This window comes from Sciurus carolinensis, chromosome X, assembly GCF_902686445.1.
Source record: "Sciurus carolinensis chromosome X, mSciCar1.2, whole genome shotgun sequence".
NCBI lineage: Eukaryota > Metazoa > Chordata > Mammalia > Rodentia > Sciuridae > Sciurus > Sciurus carolinensis.
Genome location: NC_062232.1, coordinates 131,084,835 through 131,104,393, shown reverse-complemented (window position 1 = coordinate 131,104,393; position 19,559 = coordinate 131,084,835). Strand labels below are relative to the sequence as shown.

The 19,559-nt window shown below is 36.4% G+C and overlaps 1 protein-coding gene across 3 annotated transcripts in view; it reads right to left on the bottom strand.

Annotated features, from left to right (window-relative positions):
• Brcc3 (BRCA1/BRCA2-containing complex subunit 3) overlaps positions 1-19,526 on the bottom strand; it is a 38,125-nt gene extending 18,599 nt beyond the window's left edge. For 2 of the 3 annotated variants that reach the window (XM_047536671.1, XM_047536672.1), the window contains exons 1-7: positions 19,286-19,526; positions 18,655-18,671; positions 17,798-17,852; positions 14,389-14,508; positions 9,510-9,597; positions 6,933-7,021; positions 5,659-5,714 (exon numbers count right to left, since the gene is read on the bottom strand). In XM_047536671.1, coding sequence (XP_047392627.1) covers positions 5,659-5,714; positions 6,933-7,021; positions 9,510-9,597; positions 14,389-14,508; positions 17,798-17,852; positions 18,655-18,671; positions 19,286-19,408 — 548 coding nt within the window. In that variant the 5' untranslated portion in view covers positions 19,409-19,526. The remainder of the gene's footprint in view (positions 1-5,658; positions 5,715-6,932; positions 7,022-9,509; positions 9,598-14,388; positions 14,509-17,797; positions 17,853-18,654; positions 18,672-19,285) is intronic. The other variant, XM_047536673.1, reaches the window with a different exon arrangement.
• Between the last annotated feature and the right edge of the window lie 33 nt (positions 19,527-19,559).

Genomic DNA, 19,559 nt, shown 5'->3' with positions numbered 1-19,559 from the left:
TCCCCAAATGAAATACAAAATAGGGCTGGGGATGTGGCTCAGTGGTCGAGTGCCCCTGAATTCAATCTCTGGTATCACCACCAAAAAAAGAGATAAGTCTGTGATAACGGAATAAAGAAAAAAACCACAAATAAATACTATTAACAATGGAAAGGGGGATATACAGAGAGACCACACAATCAATCATCCACTCAACAAGAAGAGTTACTTAGTGGCTACTATTGGCAGGCTCTATACATGGTACTGTGTATATAGACAAGTTCCCTACAGTCATGGAGACAATAACCTGATGAAGAAAGGAGAGGTAATAAATAATAAATGAATAAATAATGCAAATTAATGATATGTGCTACAAAGAAAACAAAACAGATGTTTAAAATAAATGATACAGATTCTCATGTCAAAACAATTCAAAACTTAGATGAAATGGACCAATGTCCTAGGAAACTATAAATTATCATAATTGACTCAAGAAAGAGTAGAAAATATAAAGGAAGCCACCAACAAACAAACCAAAGAAGAAATCGAAATGTAAGGAAAATCAATTTCCCAGAAAACACTGAACACAGGTGAAGTTTTGGGATTAGTTTGTTTGTTTTTACCATTTTAATAAGCCTTTTATTATTAAATGTATGTGCTTGTATTATTTTGAATAACCGCAAAGAATTATTTAAATGTAAGACATTTTAGAGTATAGGGTTTTTTTCTCACAAATATTTTATCGTAATAAAATACACATCACATAAATTTACCATCTTAATTGTATAATTTACCATTTTAAGTGTACAATTAAAATGTAGCCCAACCATCACCACTATCCATCTGCATAATTCTTTTCATTTTATAAAACTGACACTCTATATCCATTAAACACTAATACCCTATTCCTTCCTCTCTGGAGCCCCTGTTAACCATCATTCTATTTTCTATCTCTTCGAACTGGACTACCATAAGTACCTCATATAAAGAAATCATACAGCATTTGTCTTTCTATGAATACCTTATTTCACTTATCAAAATGTCCTTAAAGTAATTTCCTTCCTTTTTAAGGCTGAATAATATTCCATTGTATGTGTGTGTCATATTTTATTTATTCATTCACTTGTCTATGGATACTTGGGTTACTTTCATGTTTTAGCTGTGAATAAGGATGCTATGAATTTGGGTGTACTGATATCTTTTAGACAATCTACTTTCAGTTCTTTTGGGTATGTACCCAGAAGTAGAATGGTTGGACCATATGGTAATTCCATTCTTAATTTTCTGATGAACCACCATTCCTACCAACAAATTTCTCCACATTCTTGCCAACACTTGTTATTTTCCAGTTTTTTATAGTACAGTAATCATCCTTATGGTTATGGGGTGGTATCTCATTGTAGTTTTGATTTGCATTTTCCTAATGATTAGTGATGTTTCACAACTTTTCATGGGTTTACTGGTCACTTGCATATCTTCAATGGAGAAGGAGGTTCCCCTCACCCCAGGATTTTTAGGGTGTAATTGTCTATTGGTTAATTCTGTTCAAAATTATGTGAATTAGGATCAGATCCATGCATAGTTGCTCAAGTTTGAGCCCAGAAATTCATAAACAAGTTTAGGAAGTTGCTTTATCAACATCACCATCATCATTAGTAACATCAGGAGCAGCATCAAGAGTTCTTTTTTTAACTTTTTTGTGGTGCTGGGGATTGAACTGAGGGCCCTGTGCTTATGAGACAAGCACTCTACCAACTGAGCTGTATCCCCAGCCCAAGAGTTCTTTTAACTAATAATTATAATGACAATAAGGAACTGTCTGTGAGAAAATATGACAGCAGTTGTTAATATTTGTGTCATAAAACAAGATATCTAAGTCCAGCATTTAGTGATACCTAAATAAAACATCTTGCTTCTACCTTTTTCCTGAGCTTTTTGTTGCCTTGTTCTTAAATATGGATAGACAAGGTATTTGGGAGACAAAAGCAGAAAGACATCAATTTTGAGGGCAGCTTGGGCAACTTGGATCAAAATAAAAAGGGCTGGGACTAGAGTTCACGGGTAGAGTGTCTCCAAGTTTGATCCCCAGTATGAGGGGGAAAAGATAAGAAAGTTGTTTAAAAGCCCAAACTCTGGGAAATTAAGAACACAAAATTTCCAAAAGTAAAAAAAATTAATGAAGGCCAGGTACAGTGGCATACACCTGTAGTCCCGCACTGGGAAGGCTGAGAGGTAGGAGGAGCTATTGTATAGAGTTTCAGACTAGCCTGGGCAACATAGCGAGACCTAGTCTCAAAAACCCAAACAAACGAAAAATCAATGAAAGAATTAGAAGATAAGAGTGAAGAAAATATCCAAGGAATTAGAATAAAAGAAATAGAAAATGAATGAAAAGTGTTGCTAAGGTCAGTCTGGGACCTTTAAAATCTGAATGATCAGAGTTGTAGAAGAGAAAGGGAAAATGGACAGGAATTAGAAAAGAAAAATGAAAAGGAAAGACACATCTGTTATACTAGCTCATAAGGAAGAGGGAGAGAGCTATAAGAGAGGAGTTAGAGATGTATCTTTTACTAGGACTGCAAGTCCACAAGAGAAAAGTATAATGGACAGGTTAAGCAGAACACTGACTTTGATTTCTGCCCTGATTCCCACAACCAACATGAGACCCAGAAGCTTCCTTTCCCTACAGCATAGATCATTTAAATCATCTCCCCAATGGTTCAGATGTCATCTAAGAGTCAAACACAGAAGTAAGGGAAGTAATTGAAGAAGTAAGAAATCACTATGCTCAAAGACTGATCTAAACCTGAAGAAACTATTTAAATTATGGAACTAGACTGAGTTATAACTAAGATTTTTCTGTATGAACTGTGTAGGTTATGGAATATTTTATCTGGGAATATAAAAAAATCACAATATCAAGAAGAAATTCTTACAAGCTATCAGAGAAGGGGTTAGATGGAGGGTTTTATGGAGTAATGCTAGGAAAAACAGGGATTCTAAATATTTTATATTATTCCTAAGAATCTGGAACTCTGGGAGGTGATAAAGGCAGAAAAACAAGGGGAAAAAAAGCCATTTGAAACCCATGTAAAAAAGCAAAAGACTCTACAAGAAAGGAAGTGGAATCATAGTACACTACTTTACACTGCTTAGTTGTACAGAAAATTATATTTATACAATCATAATAATATAAACGCTGTACTTCCCATGCTTAGAATTAACCAATAGACAAAAGAATTACGGTTATAATGCAGAATACAGATCTTTGCAACTGTGAAAATATAAAGGCTTATAGTAAAACTACAAGAAGAGTAAGGAACCAAAAGAGACAGACTATTGTCAATTCTTTTTTTTTTTTTTTGCAATGCTGGGGATTGAACCCAGGGCCTTGTGCTTGCAAGGCAAGCACTCTACCAATTGAGCTATATCCACAGCCCCTATTGTTGAATGTTAATAGAATATATAAAAAGGCAAACTTTATGATTAGAAAAGTAACCAACGGAAGTGGGGATGTAGCTCAGTGGCAGAGTGCTTACCTAGTGTGCACTGGCTGTGAGTTTGATCCTCAGCACTCTAAAAAAAAGAGAGAAAAAAAGACAAAAGAACAAAATATAGTAATGTGACTACATTGGGGAGAATGGAGATGGGGTAGTGAAAGTGAACTAAATCTTCATTTGTGAGACCAAGATTAAAAGACGATGATGGTCAGGTGTGGTGGTACATGCCTGTAATCCCAGTGACTCTGGAGTCTGAGGAAGGAGGATCTGGAGTTCAAAGCCAGCCTCAGCAACTTAGGGGGACCCTAAACAACTCAGACCCTGTCTCTAAATAAAATATAAAATAGGGCTGGGGATGTGGCTCAGTGCTTAAGTGCCCTTGAGTTCAAGCCCCGGTACCAAAAAGAAAAAAAGAAAAAAGAAAAAAGAGATGATAATAATAATAATAATAATAATAATAATAATGATAAATACTATCCAAATTTTGTAAATCAAGAAATAATTCAAGGGCTGGGGTTGTAGCTTGGTGGTGGAGTGCTTGCCTAGCATGTGTGAGGCACTGGGTTGGATTCTCAGCACCACATAAAAATAAATAAATAAACGAATAAAATATTTAAAAAAAAGAGTTTAAGCATATTGTTTACAGATAACAAAATAAACATCAGAAGAACTGAAAACAAAATTAAAGACAGTGATCCTGTGAGGAGTGAGACTATTTATTATAAGCCATTCTATACCATCTTTTTTTGTGGTGCTGGGGATTGAACCCAGGGCTTTGTGCATGCTAGGCAAGCACTCTACCAACTGAGCCATATCCCCAGGCCCCATCTAATATTTTTATGCATATGTTATATATTCATTTTCTGACATTTTAAAAAATTGTTTCTTGATTAGATAACTGCTATGGTTTAGTTATTAGTTATCCCCTACAAGCTCATGTGTGAAACAATGGAAGAATTTTTAGAGGTGAAATGATTAGGAGAGTTACAAACTAATCAGTGGATTAACCCACAGATATGGATTAACTTGGCAGTAACTATAGGTAGGCAGGGTGTGAATGGAGGAGGTAGGTCACTGGGGGTGTCCAGTTGAGGTTTATACTATGTCCCTAGTGAGTGGAGTTCTCTCAGCTTACTGGTGCCATATCTTGAGCTGCTTTCTTCCTCTATGTCCCAAATAAACTTTTCCTCTTCTACATTGTTTTTGTCAGGTCTTTTGATCACAGGAGTGAACAAGCTGACAGATAACACTTCTCTATGGTTCCATATTCCAAATCCATGAAAAGGATACAATGAATTCTCTACTCTCTCTACTCCCTCATACCCACTTCCTAATGAGATGACTGATGTGTTTCCTTCCAGATATTTCTGGGTATTAATAAGCAAATATACAGGTGTGTTCATGTATCTATTTCTCTTCTACCTTTTGTACAAATAGTAGCCTACTATAACACTGTTCTAATACCATGCCTTTTTCATTTAACAGTATAATTTTAGAGATTTCTGTATTCCAAGATTCATCATGGTTGTTTTATATGCATCATAATTTATTTAATTAGTTCTGTACTGATAAACATCTAAGCTTTTACCCAATTCTTTATTTCAAATAGTGCTATAATCAATTGATACATATTGCAAGAAAAAAATTTAAGACAGTCTGCTTACATCTCCCAAATAGACAATGCACTTGTTTTTTGCCTCTGTATCCTCAGTGCCTATCATAGTGCTTGGCATATAGTAGGTAATCAATTGAGATTTGCTAATTTAAATTTAGTTAAATTTTAATGAGGAAAATAACTTATGTAAACATTTAAGTGAGATACTGTAAATCTGCAATCAAGTTTATGGTACAGGAAAGAGAAGAATCTATAAAAATCAGGAATATTCTGCATACTCAATCTTCCTCTTACAATTTACCAGGGAAAGGAAAACTAGCAGTGCAACTCAGTTTAGGAAATGTGGAACAAGATCATGATGATGTGATTATAATGATCTTAGCTTCCTAGATACTCAATACACAAGCTGCTAAAGAGCTTCTAATTCCTCATAGAATTGTTACCAAGTATAACTAGAAATAGCATTGTTAGGGATTACCACTGAGAAATAAAATGAAATGAAACAATCAATTCCCTGAATGGGAAATTAACCCATCGTTATATACACATCTCTGTCATACTTACTCTGAGCTCTTTTGGGCCTGTATGGATTGGAAGCAAGTGTAGAGTACCCGACCAGTCTGTTTATTAAAAAAAAAAGTCACAAAAAAATGATTGATCATTTTTATGCACTGGGAATTTCATAGCAATTTAGTTACTCTAATCTAAAACCCAAAGGTCCCTCTGGAAGTAGAAGACTAACAGAGATTCTGAAGATGGAATATGCCATTAATGAATTTCTTAAGAAGAAATGAATACTCAGTCAACATAATATGGTCACAACCAAACATTTGCTCATGTGATAGAATTGCTAATAAATATGAAATCTAAAAAAGTAAGAATCAGAACATTCAAACTGTCATGCTGGAAGCTGACAAACTCATTTAACAATTATTTATGATGATAATGCGGAAAGCACATCAAATGAATTGTAAAGTTCTAGATATTAAACTTTAATGTTTCTGGAAAAGAGTAATTTTATGGAGAATATTCATTATTAACACAGATTCTGAGAATGTAACTAACCTCACCACTTCTCATTATCTCCACTCCTACTAACATGGTTAAACCCCATCATCTCTTGATTATCTGGTTTCAATGATGCCATGAATTTTACACCCTCCACCCCCATCTTATCTGTTACCAAAACAGTGGCCAGAGAGATCCTATTAAAACATAAAGTCACCCTCTAGTGGCTTCTCAACTGAGAGTCAAATATAAGGTCTTATGAGATCTAGCCCAATTGTCTTTATTTATCTTTTTTTTTTTTTTGTGGTGCTGGGGATTGAACCCAGGGCCTTGTGCATGTGAGGCAAGCACTCTACAAACTGAGCTATCTCCCCAGCCCTCCAAACGTCTTTCAGATCTCATAAAAACCAACTGGGTTATCATATAAACCCAGATACTCCCAAGATGAAAAGAGGCTAAGTAAATAGGACACTTGGATAATAATGTAAAACTGAGACTCTCTGAGGTAAACTGGGATGTACAGTTATGATTTTCTTCACTTTGCTCCAGCCACACCAACTTCCTCAATGTTCCCTGAAAATGCCACACTCACCTTAGTGTCTTTGCACTGGCTATTTCCTCTGCCTGGAATGCTCTTCCCCCAAGAAGTCCACAAGACTTGCTCCCTCACCTTCTTCAGGTCCTGACTCAATAACCCTTCTCATTGAAACCTTCCCTGGCCATCCTATTAAAATTACAAAGAGATTTTTCTCTACCCTGTGTGGAAACACACACACGCAAACACACACACACACACACACACACACACACACACACACACACACAGATACCTTTGTGTTTTTATCCTCTATGAAACAGGAAAAAATAAGTCCTACAAAACCTTGATCCATCATCTGGTACATGGCTTGTGTGCGAACATCTGAAAAAAAAAATTCTGTCAATAAAGTGTATTTCACAGACTCCATTTAAAGATAATAGTGGCATAAAATCCTCTCAGGATTCAGGTTCTATAGGCAGAACAGGGATATATCCTAAGAATGCTATGATTGTCAAAGTATAAACATGTTTGGTTAAGGAAATACCATGAAAAGTCTGCTATTAAGTAATAAAACATTAATAACTCTAGGCTGCCCAACCCAAGAATAGTCCTGCTATAAAATGTATCATAAAAACAAATATTGAAACCTTCAGTTAAACCCTTGCCAAACTTGATAACTTCCTCCACGAGGATTCAAACAGAAAGGCTTTGAAAGGACACAAAAATATTTGTCTTTTGATGGATAGTTTCTACAACAGTTAACATATCAGACTTGCTACTATGTAATGGAAGTACAGAACTATTATAAAACTACTCCTTTGAGGAAATTATATAGACGTGTTTGTAGGGGCTGGGGTTGTGGCTCAGTGGTAGAGCGCTTGCCTAGCATGTGTGAAGCACTGGGTTCCATCCTCAGCACCACATAACAATAGATAAATAAAACAAAGGTACTGTGTCCATCTACAACTAAAAATATTTTTTAAAAAAGAGTAAGAAGGGACTGATCAGCTAAGATATCAGGTAAATTGAGGACCAAGAATAGATTATTGGTTACCTTGGCAATATGAATGACAAAGTAGGGACAGTCATACAGTATTCTACTTCTTTCTAAAGAGTTAGGAAATAATAATTCACAAAAATGGTAAGAAGAGAAAAAACAATTTTCCATGATCTTGTATAAAATGAAATGGAATTAATGCTTTGGAAGTACTTTTGACTAGGCATTGTGCTAAAACGTCTTGCAATTTTTAAAATACAAAACCCTGTGAGAGAAGGGATACTGTTTATCATCATTTAATTCATGAGGAAGTAAGCTTAGAGATATTAAGAATTTTACTGAGGTCATATAGCAATATAGAGATCATATACACAACATTACATTTTCATCAACGGTTTCAGCCAATATTTACTTCATACTTGCTCTTGGGTGCTGTTTGGTCTCAGTCATTATTTGGGAATACATTGAGAAGTCCAAATACAGATCGAAATGGTGTAAATGCAAAAACTGTTTAAGAACAGAGTGCCAAAGTAAGAGAGCATAAGTTACCAGACCCAGTTTTGTTCTGCAATGTTTTGTCATGATACCTGATCTTTTTGTATCCTTTATGAACAATGGTATTAAAGTTTCAGCTTTTTCAAGTTAACTTTTGTTTAGTTTTGGATAGTAACCCTTATGCTTGCAAGGCAAGCACTCTACCAACTGAGCTATATCCCCAGCCCTGTATAATTCAAATAGTGGGGTTTTTTTTCTACTTTCTGGAATGTTTAATTCAATTACACTACAACCACTTCTTTTTTATTTTTAGTTGTAGATGGACACCATTCCCTTATTTATTCATTCATTCATTCATTCATTCATTCATTTATTCATTCATCTGTGGTGCTGAGGATCAAACCCAGTGCCTTGCTCTTTACTCTTTCTACCTGTCCTCTTAATGTCTTGATCTTTTCCAATCTGTTCTGCTGGATCTTATCTTTCCACTGGAAATACTGTCCTGGCTCACTTTTCTGTTCTTTTATCTATGTGCCCTCACTCACTGGGGGATTTCATCTAAGTCCATGGCCTCACCTTTTATCTCTTCACAAACTCTACAACTACAGAACCATTCCAATCATATACCTGACATTTTGACTTGGTTGTCTTAAAACAAGGTTACTCAGAATAGCAAATCTGTGAACTATTTGTTACCTAGTCACAAGGAGGTAAGGAACTTGAGCTATAGAATACAATTAATGTACTGCTTTCTTCATTGAGAAAGTCTTCTTAAAGAAAAAAAAAACAATTAAACAATGTTCTTAGTGACATAGATGATACAGGTTCTAACCTCAGTTCTGCCACTTAACTCACAAAGTAGTTATTCTACTTCTTTCTAGAGTCAGAGAAAGACAAAAATCAACCATGATTTGCAAAAAAAAAAAGGGGGGGGTAAAGAGAGAAAAAGCAATTTAGTTACATTATACTAATTAGAGGAGTGAGGATATAGTCCCAACAGCTAAACTTGATTATGTATAAACAGATATTGTAAAAATCAATTTTGCAAAATTTACCCTTCACACCTGTGAACCTCAGAGTGGGCATATACTAGACAGCAATCAGCAATTTCAGTTACATTTTTTGAATATCAGCACATTGTTGGGCTTTAGTCTTGATTTCCTGAATATGGTCATAACTGAATGGTAAAAATTTCCCTCTCACTATTAAAAATAATGACATAAATCATTACTTTTTAAAACAAGGCAAAATAAATCAAAGTAATGACATCTACTTAAGGACAATTTGTGGTTTAAAAGAGTCAAGTTTATGTAATGAAAAAGGAAAAATGTTGTTCATTTCTGAAGACAATAAATGCTGTAACCTCCTAATACTTACCAACATGTGAAGGCCAAACAGTTATATGAGGATGGGAATGATACCAACCCACAACTCTCATGGGGCGACCTGTTAATTCAGCCAACCTGTGTGTCTGTCAAGGTATCTTCAAAATGTAGGAACAAAAGATATGATGCTAACTAAGGGTTCAGAAAGCATCCTGAAGTTTAAAATAAAGCCATTACAATTTAATTGCAACAGAAGGACAAGGTTGATGTAAATCCTCTTAATCCAACTTACCTAATGTTTGGTTACTCAAATCCTTACCACTGTTATCTGAAAAGAAGCTTACCTAAATTTTCAGATGTCACTTACATTATCAACTTGAATCTTCTGTCCTGTCTCTCTAGCTCTAGTTTACTTCCATTTTTGAAAAAAGAAACACAAGGGTTGTTTGTTTGTTTTTGGTGTTGGCGATGGAACCCAACCCAGGGCCTCACTCATGCTAGGCAAGCACTCCACCACTTTTCCTCCAGCCCAACAATTTATTTTATTCATTTGATTTCCTCTGGTAGGTTGTTAAGGTTAACAACAGCAAATACAGTGAATTCAGATATCAAAGAAAAAAAAAACCCAGTTAAGTCTCCCTACTTGTTTAGAAATACCCCCCAAAGAATATCTTTTGTTGTAGAAATAAAACTTTCCAATAATTACCTTAGGTTCAAACACGAAAATATTATTCAAGACAATACTACTCAAGACTGCTGCTGCTGCCCTGTAAAATGTTGGTTAATTTTTCTACAAAATTATAATAAAATACAATAATCCTACTTATACAACTAAATCTGAGAACAATATTTAAGTGTATTTTTTAAATGTTCAAAAGCTGGGCTGGGGTTGGGGCTCAGTGGTAGAGCACTTGCCTAGCATGTGTGAGGCATTGGGCTGGATCCTCAGCACCACATGAAAACAAATAAATAAAATAAAATGAAGGCATAAAAAAGTTCAAATGCCGGGCTGGGGATATAGCTCAGTTGGTAGTAGTGCTTGCCTCACAAGCATAAGGCCCTGGGTTCAATCCTCAGCATCACCAAAAAAAAAAAAAAAAAAGTTCAAATGCCAAGAGAAATTATTTAACTTCTCTTAGTCCATTTCTTCTGTTGCAGACTGTGCAGAAACACACTTTACAGAGCAGTGGAGATGTTTAGCATGGGACTTGGCTCCCAGTAAGTGCTTAATAAAAAGTGATTATAATGTTAAAGTGGAGCCATGTATCTACCTATCGCCCAATTTTGGAATTGGGCTAGTTTCAGTTTGAAAGTAAAATACGTGTTTCCAATAATAAACATCTTTTTTACACAATTATGTCCTTGGAATTTTTATTTTGCCCAAGTTTGCCTTTGTTTTTTAAATACCAATGGATGAATTTTCTGCTTCTAGCCAAGCCAGATACAAAGACACTTGACAACATACATGAAGCAACAATTTTCAAGACAACGATCATCATGCAAAGAAGGCCAACAGATGAGAAACAAATAGGGTGATCCCTTGAGAAGACATCCAGGCCAGAGTAAGGAAGGAATTTGAAGTGGAGCTGGGTGGACCACCCAGAGTTTAGGAGATGAGCCATAGAGTCTGGACGGCTGGAGTTTTCCAGGGCAGAGGACCAGAGGACCAGAGGACCAGTGTGCCCCATGTGAGTATCCAGCAGACCACGGGCCAGCACAAGCACGTGAGGAAACAACCTGAGGACTGGGAAAGGATCTGCCCCTCCAGACGATGCAAGTAAGTGCAGCAGCACTCGGGAAGAAAAGAGAGCAGCGGTTTTCCCCACCCACCAGGACAGAAAGTCCCATTGTCCTGGAAGCATCAGGCAGGGCACTCACCAGGGTCTTGCCTGCCAGCATAGAAACGTTTCTCCTACACTAAGAGCTGCCCTGGTCTCATGCCCTTTGTCCTCAAAGCAAGACTCAGAAGGATCAAAAGGTCAAAGCAAGGCTCAGAAGGAGCAAACCTTTTGCCAGTCACTCTTAACGGCATCCCAGCACACAGCTCATGGATCTGTCTAGGAGTACAGAAATATCTACCTAGCAGTCAAGGAAGTAGGTGGAACGGGAGGGACATCCAGTAAAAAGCTACCAGGGATACAATGGGGCATCCAATAAAAACACTACCGGGGGTGCAAAGCAGCAGGAAAATGCAACTCTTGTTGAGGAAAGAAATAAGATTAGTGGTTGCTAGGAGACAGGGCTGGTAAGGAGGAAGAGTGTGTGTTTGACTGTAAAGGCAGTATGAGAGAAATCTTTATAGTGATTTAACAGTTTTGTATCTTGACTGCTATAGTGGTTACATGTATCTAGCATGTGACAAAATATCATAGAATTATATACATTCTATCCATGTTAATGTCCTGGTTCACTGCACCATAATTATGTAAAATGTAACTTGCAGGGGAAATCAGGTTCATGTTACAGAGACCTTTCTGTACTATTTTCCTAATTTCTCATGAATCCATAATTATTTCAAAAGAAAGACTTAAAAACCAAGATGCAAAAGGTATACACTAGAGATTGATAAATTTGACTAAATAAAAATGCAAAAACTTAACAACTTATCTTGGGAAAACCCACACACATACCATAAATAAACTGGGAAAAATGACTACCCTTATTACAAAAATGCTAATTTTCTTAATATATGCAAGGCCTATAAATCATTAAAAGAACATTTTCAAGTGTTGGGGTGTGATATTAACCAAATTATATTGTTATATTGTGTGCATATATGAATATGTAATAACAAATCCCATTATTAAGTACAACTACAATGCACCAATAAAAATGTGGAAAGAGGGAAAAAAATCATATTAGCCCTATTTTAAAAAAGAAAACGATGAAATCAATAGAAAAATGGACAAAGAAGGCAATCAGATAATTCAGATAAAAATACAAATGACTCTTCTTTTTTTTTTACAGTGCTGGGGATTGAACCCAGGGCCTTGTGCTTGAGAGGCAAGCACTCTGCCAACTGAGCTATGTCCCCAGCCCTCAAATGACTCTTAAATAAGCACAATTTTTGCTGATCAGATTGACAATCAAAAAACTCATTGGTATTTCCTTGGATAGGTACAGAATTTTGATTGGCAATTAAACTTTGCACTTTCTAGTGACAAGATTGCTATATTATAAATGCCACTTCAAATCTTTGTCTAGATATAAAAGAAAATGAAATAAAACTATATTTTGTTGAAATGAGTAAAGGGCTGCAGCCATAAATTCCTTGGAAGCAGCTAATAAGTTGTTTCTGGCAGTTGAAATAACTGTAACTGATATCAGATTTCACTGCTACAACTGATATACAGAGTGAATACTGTGTGCTCAGAAACCCTGCATGTATTGACTGCTACACCAAGCTGAGAAAGCAGCAGTATTAAGATTAAAAACATAAAAATATATCAAAATCTCTCCAGAACAAGAAATTACGTGGTTGGTAGGAAATGCGTAAAATGGAAAATGAAAAAGCTATAGTAGCAGTTTGTTTTCATAATGATTTTGTCTCATATATCAAGTATTTGTAGATAAAGTTTTATTGAAAGCTAAAAATAGGTTCACTTGAAGACTAAAAAGTTATTTGAATAGCAAGGACATATATTATGGATACATAATTTGTGATGTTTTAAAAAAATAACATTTTAAAAGTATGTATAAGTTGTATATGTAACTCAGAAAATTCCATCTTTTTTCAAAGTTCAAAGGAAACCTTATATCATGTAAAATTTCTTAGAAGACATAATCTATTTGTATAAACATTTTGAGTTACAAATTCTAGAAACTTAAATCCAGTACATTGGAAAAAGAAAATAACATTGTTACTTTTGCATTTGTATGTCTGATTGGGAGACTATGCTCTAATAAAAAGAATAGATGCCTAGATGCCATTGTATGGGGTATATATTTTTATTGAAATATCAAGTAGGACTATCAATAGCTCCATTTTATTTTATTATAAATTCTTAATATTGAATTTAACATGTTTGGATATTAACAGTTCGTTGGAAAACAAGCCATTTTTAACTTAACTTTAAAAACAAGCATTTTGAACAAATAAAAAAATGTACCTCTAGGAATTGATCCTACAGATATGCACATGTTTTTGAAATGCTGTCTGTACAAGGTTATTCATTGCTGCACTGTAAAACATTTTCATGAGGACAGGTGAAGTAAGTGATGGTATCAGAATGAGGCAGCTCTGTATAGTGAACTGAACAAATCTGATGATACTCTGTTAGGTGAAAAAGATGGATACGGTACTGTCATAAGCTATCACAAGTATTAAATACTTCTTTTCTTTTTCAGAAAGGAAAATGTATATATTTTGGTACACACAGAAGTCATCTGTTTCAGATAAGGAAAAACTGATAATCATAGTTATGTCTCAGGAGGGGCCAGTACCAAAAAAGAAAATGAAAAATGAAAAGAAAGAAATGGTGTTATGAAAACTGGTGCTATTGCCTTGTTCTTTGCTTTTGTTTGTTTTTTTTTTCCTCCTTTACCTAGCCTTGTGCTGCTACTGAGCTAAATCCCTAATCCCATTATTAGGAAAACAGGAAGGAAGGAGGGGCACAAAGGAAAGAAGGGAGGAATGGGAAATATGGAGGAAGGTGGAGGGGATCCCCCACATAGTTCATTGTCATAATATTTGACGCTGGAATCTTTTGACATTTAGGAGCAGAAATATCTAATTCTTCCAATAAAAGCCACTCAAAAGGAGAAATAGAAATTCTAATTAACCCAACATTTGGATCTGGGGGGTAAATGTGAAAACTGGGGAACAGTCGCCAGGAAGAAAATTTGAGAGACCACCTAAAGTACGATGCCTGCAGCAAGCAAATCAATGTGGCCCAGATGCCCCAAAGACTGTTTTAGGTCAATAAGGATATCTCCGCCTCTGTTGAGGCTGCTGACAGCTGCTCTGGAGAAATTTCTACGCGGTCCTTCCTCTTATCAGAACGTCGCAAGATGATGACAGAATGAATGTGAACAATTCTGACAGTGTCCACCTAAAGGAAAATCCACAGAAATGGTTACTTCTGTCTCTTGCCAGTAACACTTCTCTCTCTAATATCCTGCCAATCATAGGATTGCATCTTATTATAGTATCAGGTTAAAGATTCCATTTTAGAAAATTGACAGTTTTTTCATGAATAATGAAATATTTCAAATAAAAACATCCAACCTCAATATACATATTTCAGAAACAAAAATATAAAAGTATTTAGACAACTTTTGCATATCAAATGCCAACTGTTCTTTGAATTAATGCACATTTTCTTTAATAAATAAAATGCTGTTCAAGTGATAACTTGTTGAAAAGCAAGTATGAGTAGTTCTGTGAAAGCATCTTAAAAGATTTTCAGTTCTGGCATTATTCAGCTAGTTGTGGTTCCCTATATATGATCCCATTTCATGGTTGTGTGCCTTTTCGCACACTTTCCCTTCGGCTTCTCAGTCTTTATTTTTCCTACTTTGTGAAACTTTTAAATTCTTTAAGTTTCCTGATAATCTTATTTACAAAAAGAATGGTTTTCTCCTGCATATGACTTTTTTTAACACACACACACACACACATACACACACACTTGTTATTTACACGATTTTCTCTGTTACTAAAATGTAAGGTCCTTCAAGAGCAGGATCTTCATTTTATTTATTTTGTATCTGCTAGCAACTAGTTATGGTGTCTCACAGCCACAGTGTACACAATAAATAAAACTAAAAGCAGACATAGAAAGATTTATAACCTTTCAAGGAGCAACAAGACAAATAGCTGAAAGAAAATACCAGAAATGAAGAAAGGAATGATGAATACCACAAAGAGTAAACATTTGGATATATATTATACATATTAACTATATAAAACATATATGACAATGTCACAGGAAGTTTCAATGCCCATAGAATCAAAATGCATGACAGCAATAATCTAAAAGGCAGAATGGCATACACAAAAATAAAATGCTCTAAGGTTCTAGTACAGATGATCCTCAAATTACAATTGTTCAACTTAGGACTTATCAACTTGACCAAGGTATGAAAGCAACATGCACTCACTAGAAACCATACTTTGAATTTTGATCTTTTCCTAGGCTAGTGATATATGATATTCTTTTGCAATGCTGGGCAGCAGCAAGGAGCTGCAGTTTGTGGTTAGTGACACAAACAGGAGAAACAACAGGTACTCTACAGTGTACTATGTTGTTCAGCAATGATATTTGCTAGCTTAAGTGTATTAAATGTATTTTTTGCCTATAATATATTTTACTTAAAATGAGTTTATTAGAACATAACCAAATTATAAGTTGAGAAGCATCTATATTACTGATAAAAAAGATACCAACACTACCTAAAAACACAAGACTGCTAAATTTATTAAGCTCAAAAACTATTTTGCAGTCAGTAGAGTGCTTGCCTTGTAAGCACAAGGCCCTGGGTTCAATCCCCAGCACCAAAAAAAAAAAAAAAAAAGAAAAGAAACTATTTTGGACAGTATAAGTTTATACAAAATTCAGGATGAGGTCATGAACTCTTGAAAAAATATCATAGTATTAAGATTTAGAATATATTTTAGCAGTTGATGCCCAGAGTAAACTAACTAGCACACTCTCTCTCTCTCTCTCTCTCTCTCTCTCTCTCTCTCTCTCTCTCTCTCATCAGAGAAGGTTTCAGTGCCTAAAAGTAATGAGGAACATTTAATGCACAGAGGGGCAAGGGTCCATAAAGAATGGGGAAAGGAAAAGGAATAAAAGAAACAAAACAAAATAAAACAGAAGTCCAGGACAGTTCAGAAAGAGAAGCATCAAGAAATAATCTGGGCTGGGGAGATAGCTCAGTCGGTAGAGTGCTTGCCTTGCAAGCACAAGGCCCTGGGTTCAATCCCCAGCACCCAAAAAAAAAAATAATAATTTTTTAGATAGCTCAGCTGGTAGAGTGCTTGCCTTGCAAGCACAAGGCCCTGAGTTCGATCCCCAGTACCGCAAAAAAAAAAAAAAAAAAAAAAAAAATAATAATAATAATCTGGGGCTGGGGAGATAGCTCAGTCGGTAGAGTGCTTGCCTTGTAAGCACAAGGCCCTGGGTTCGATCCCCAGCACCCAAAAAAAAAAAAAAAGAAATAATCTGTTGGATGTAGCAATGATGAGACTGCTGGAGAGGTAGAATTGGAAACCAGACCTCAGTGGATCTGAGCGGGGAAGGTGAAGAAATGATATTAGACCACTCTTTTAAGAATTCTAACTATTGCAAGGTGTATGCTGGTAATTCCAGCAGCTCCAGAGACTGACCCAGGAGGATTTCAAGTTCAAAGCCAGCCTTAGCAACTTGGCAAGGTCCTAAGCAACTTAGCAAGACCCTGTCATAAAATAAAAAAATAAAAAGGGCTAGGGGTGTGGCTCAGTGGTTCAGTGCCTCTGGGTTCAAATCCCAGTACCCCCACACACACAAAAAAGAAAAAATAGTCTAGCTAGCTATTAAAGGAAGTATGTACAGCAGTTTCTACAGGAAAATATAGTATTAAGAAGTAGTTTTTTTTTTTTCTTTCAGAAAATGAGAGTAACTTAAGCATAGTGTTTGTATCCTAAGGGAAAAGAGTCAGGTAAAATGAAAAGATTGATGATCCAGAAGAGTCTATAAATAAGTTGCAGCTTTGAATAGGAAGAGGCTTTTTTGGATTCATAGAGGAAGAAAGGAAGCTAAGTACTTAAGGTTGAGAAGTTTGTATACAAGAAGAATAAGTGGGGTTTTTACCTGATAGTTTGGAGGAAATTATTCATTTTAATTATGTTTTACAAAAGTATTGGTGTGTGATATATTGGGGGTAATTAACATTTTACCACAGTTAGGCTAGAGCATGGCAAAAAGATGGGCTGGGAGTGAAGACAGGAGAAAAGTCAAAGTGGACTAAGAACTATGACACTATGGATGATCTGCATTTGAGAAGAGAGGGGTTGCATGAGTAGATATTGAGACATGGGATAAAGAGGTAACAAACAATGTGAACCAGATGCCAAAGTCTTGAAGAAAGGGCCAGAAAGAAGGCAGCGATGTCAAGGAGGAGTAGAAGAGCGTGGTACTGATAGTGATTATTCATTAGGATCAAGTATTATAAGTTGGTACAAAGAACAATAAATTCGATTTCATTTCCAATGAGTGAATTCTTTGCCTGATTTCATTAAAAAGAACATCCTATTCAGCTATAAACTTGATTAACATTCTTCTGAGGTCACCAGAGTAGACAGTAGAGACATCCCTCCCCATCTACAAGTTTCTGTCATGCAGAATTCTAGCACAATACCTTTTCAGCAACTGTGCGCATTTCAGTTCCAGTATATGCAAATTTGGAGTCACTCCTATTGGGGATAAATTAGGGGGAAAAAAGAAACTAAGGTTTGGAATAGAAAAATGGAAGCTAAATCAAAATAACAGGATTAACAGTTTTTGCAATGCAACCTTAGTAGAAACAAAAGAGGAGGGAAAATGAACTGAGCAGCTAGACAAGATTTCTAACCATTAAAAAGGCGGGCTTGAAAAATACATTAAATGATACTTTGAAGTTTATATAAAAGTTACTCAAAGGTTTGACAACCATGAGCATTCAAGCTATTAGAGATGTTTGGGATCACTGTAGGGGCCACCAAGGGGAGGCAGAAAGCCACTGACAATTTAGATGGAGGGGGGATTTGGATTAACAGGGGGGAAACCCTAAATATATAAAATATCAACTACAAAGAAAAGTACTGGTGTGTCACTGGCATTTCAGGGAAAATAGCACATAAACCATACTGAGCAAAAAAGTGGAAAATAATAGTACCAAAGATAAATATGTTGGTTGTGTTTTTAATATGCTGCCTTTATTTCAGTTAACAGGATTCAATTTATGAGTGCTTTCATAGATTCACTTATGATCTTGGTTTCCCTACTATGTTTTTCACATAAGGGAATATATATCTGAACTAAAAATCCTTCTAGTAAGAAATAAGACAGAAATGAACCTTTGGGTTTGGGACGGAACACAAAGTGTATCGTTGAAAGAGTTCCAGACTCATAAAGGTAATTTAAGATCCAATCAATATACAATACCGCCAAACTTGTCATAATTTTTATTGAACAATGCCTTAGAGATCATAAGATATGAGTAACAAATGGTCTTACCTTGTGTCATCATTCAACTAGAGTGGGAAAGAGCAGAAAACATTATTGATCACATTATGCTTATTTTATTACAGGGATGCAGATTGTATGAAAATTAGGTCATGCATTCATATACACCAACAAGAAAGAATGAAGAATGAATTCAGATTATAAACAGCTAAATTGTATTTCCTCATCTACTTTCGCCCCTCTGCAACACAAAGAAAACTTTTGAGTCTATGAAACCCTTCTTTCTTAGGATCTCTGCGACGCTTTAAAAAGCTTTGTCCATACCTCCGCTTCCGTGGAAGGAAGGCGGGTGGCCAAGCAAGGGGCTCTAGCCCTGGTCTGCTGCTTTGTAATACTCTGTAGCCCTCATCATACTAAACTGTATTTCTGGCCTGACTTGCAATTTTGGTCAATGGGTGATAATCTCAGAAGCAAGACCCCCACCCCGTGGGTTCATGCAAATCGCTGAAGGCTTGCGGGAGGATGAGCAAGTGTCAGGCGACCAGAAGAAAAAGCCACCGCGATTGAGCCAGCTAAAAAAATGTCCAAAGACCTAAGTCAGAGATTCTTGTGGCCTACCAGTCGCCTCGGGACTACTGGAGACTGCTAACGGGGTTCCAGCCAGGCTGAATGACCTACTCACCTCCCCTATGCACAGCCCCATCACCTCCTCCTTTTCTGTGCTCAAAGCGTGGTTGAGACAAACTAGGAAAGCGTCAGACTCGAGATGAACCGCCTGCACCGCCTGTACCACCTGCACCGCCATCTTGATCCGACCCTGTTCACGTCCGCCTCGGGCCCACTTTGGCCTGACCAACCCGGCGCTCCAGCACAGTTTCTCCGGCACCCAGCGCTCTGGGCTCCTCCCAGGCCTGGCCTTCCGCGCGCGGGTTCCGCGGGGGCGGAGCTTGGGTGCG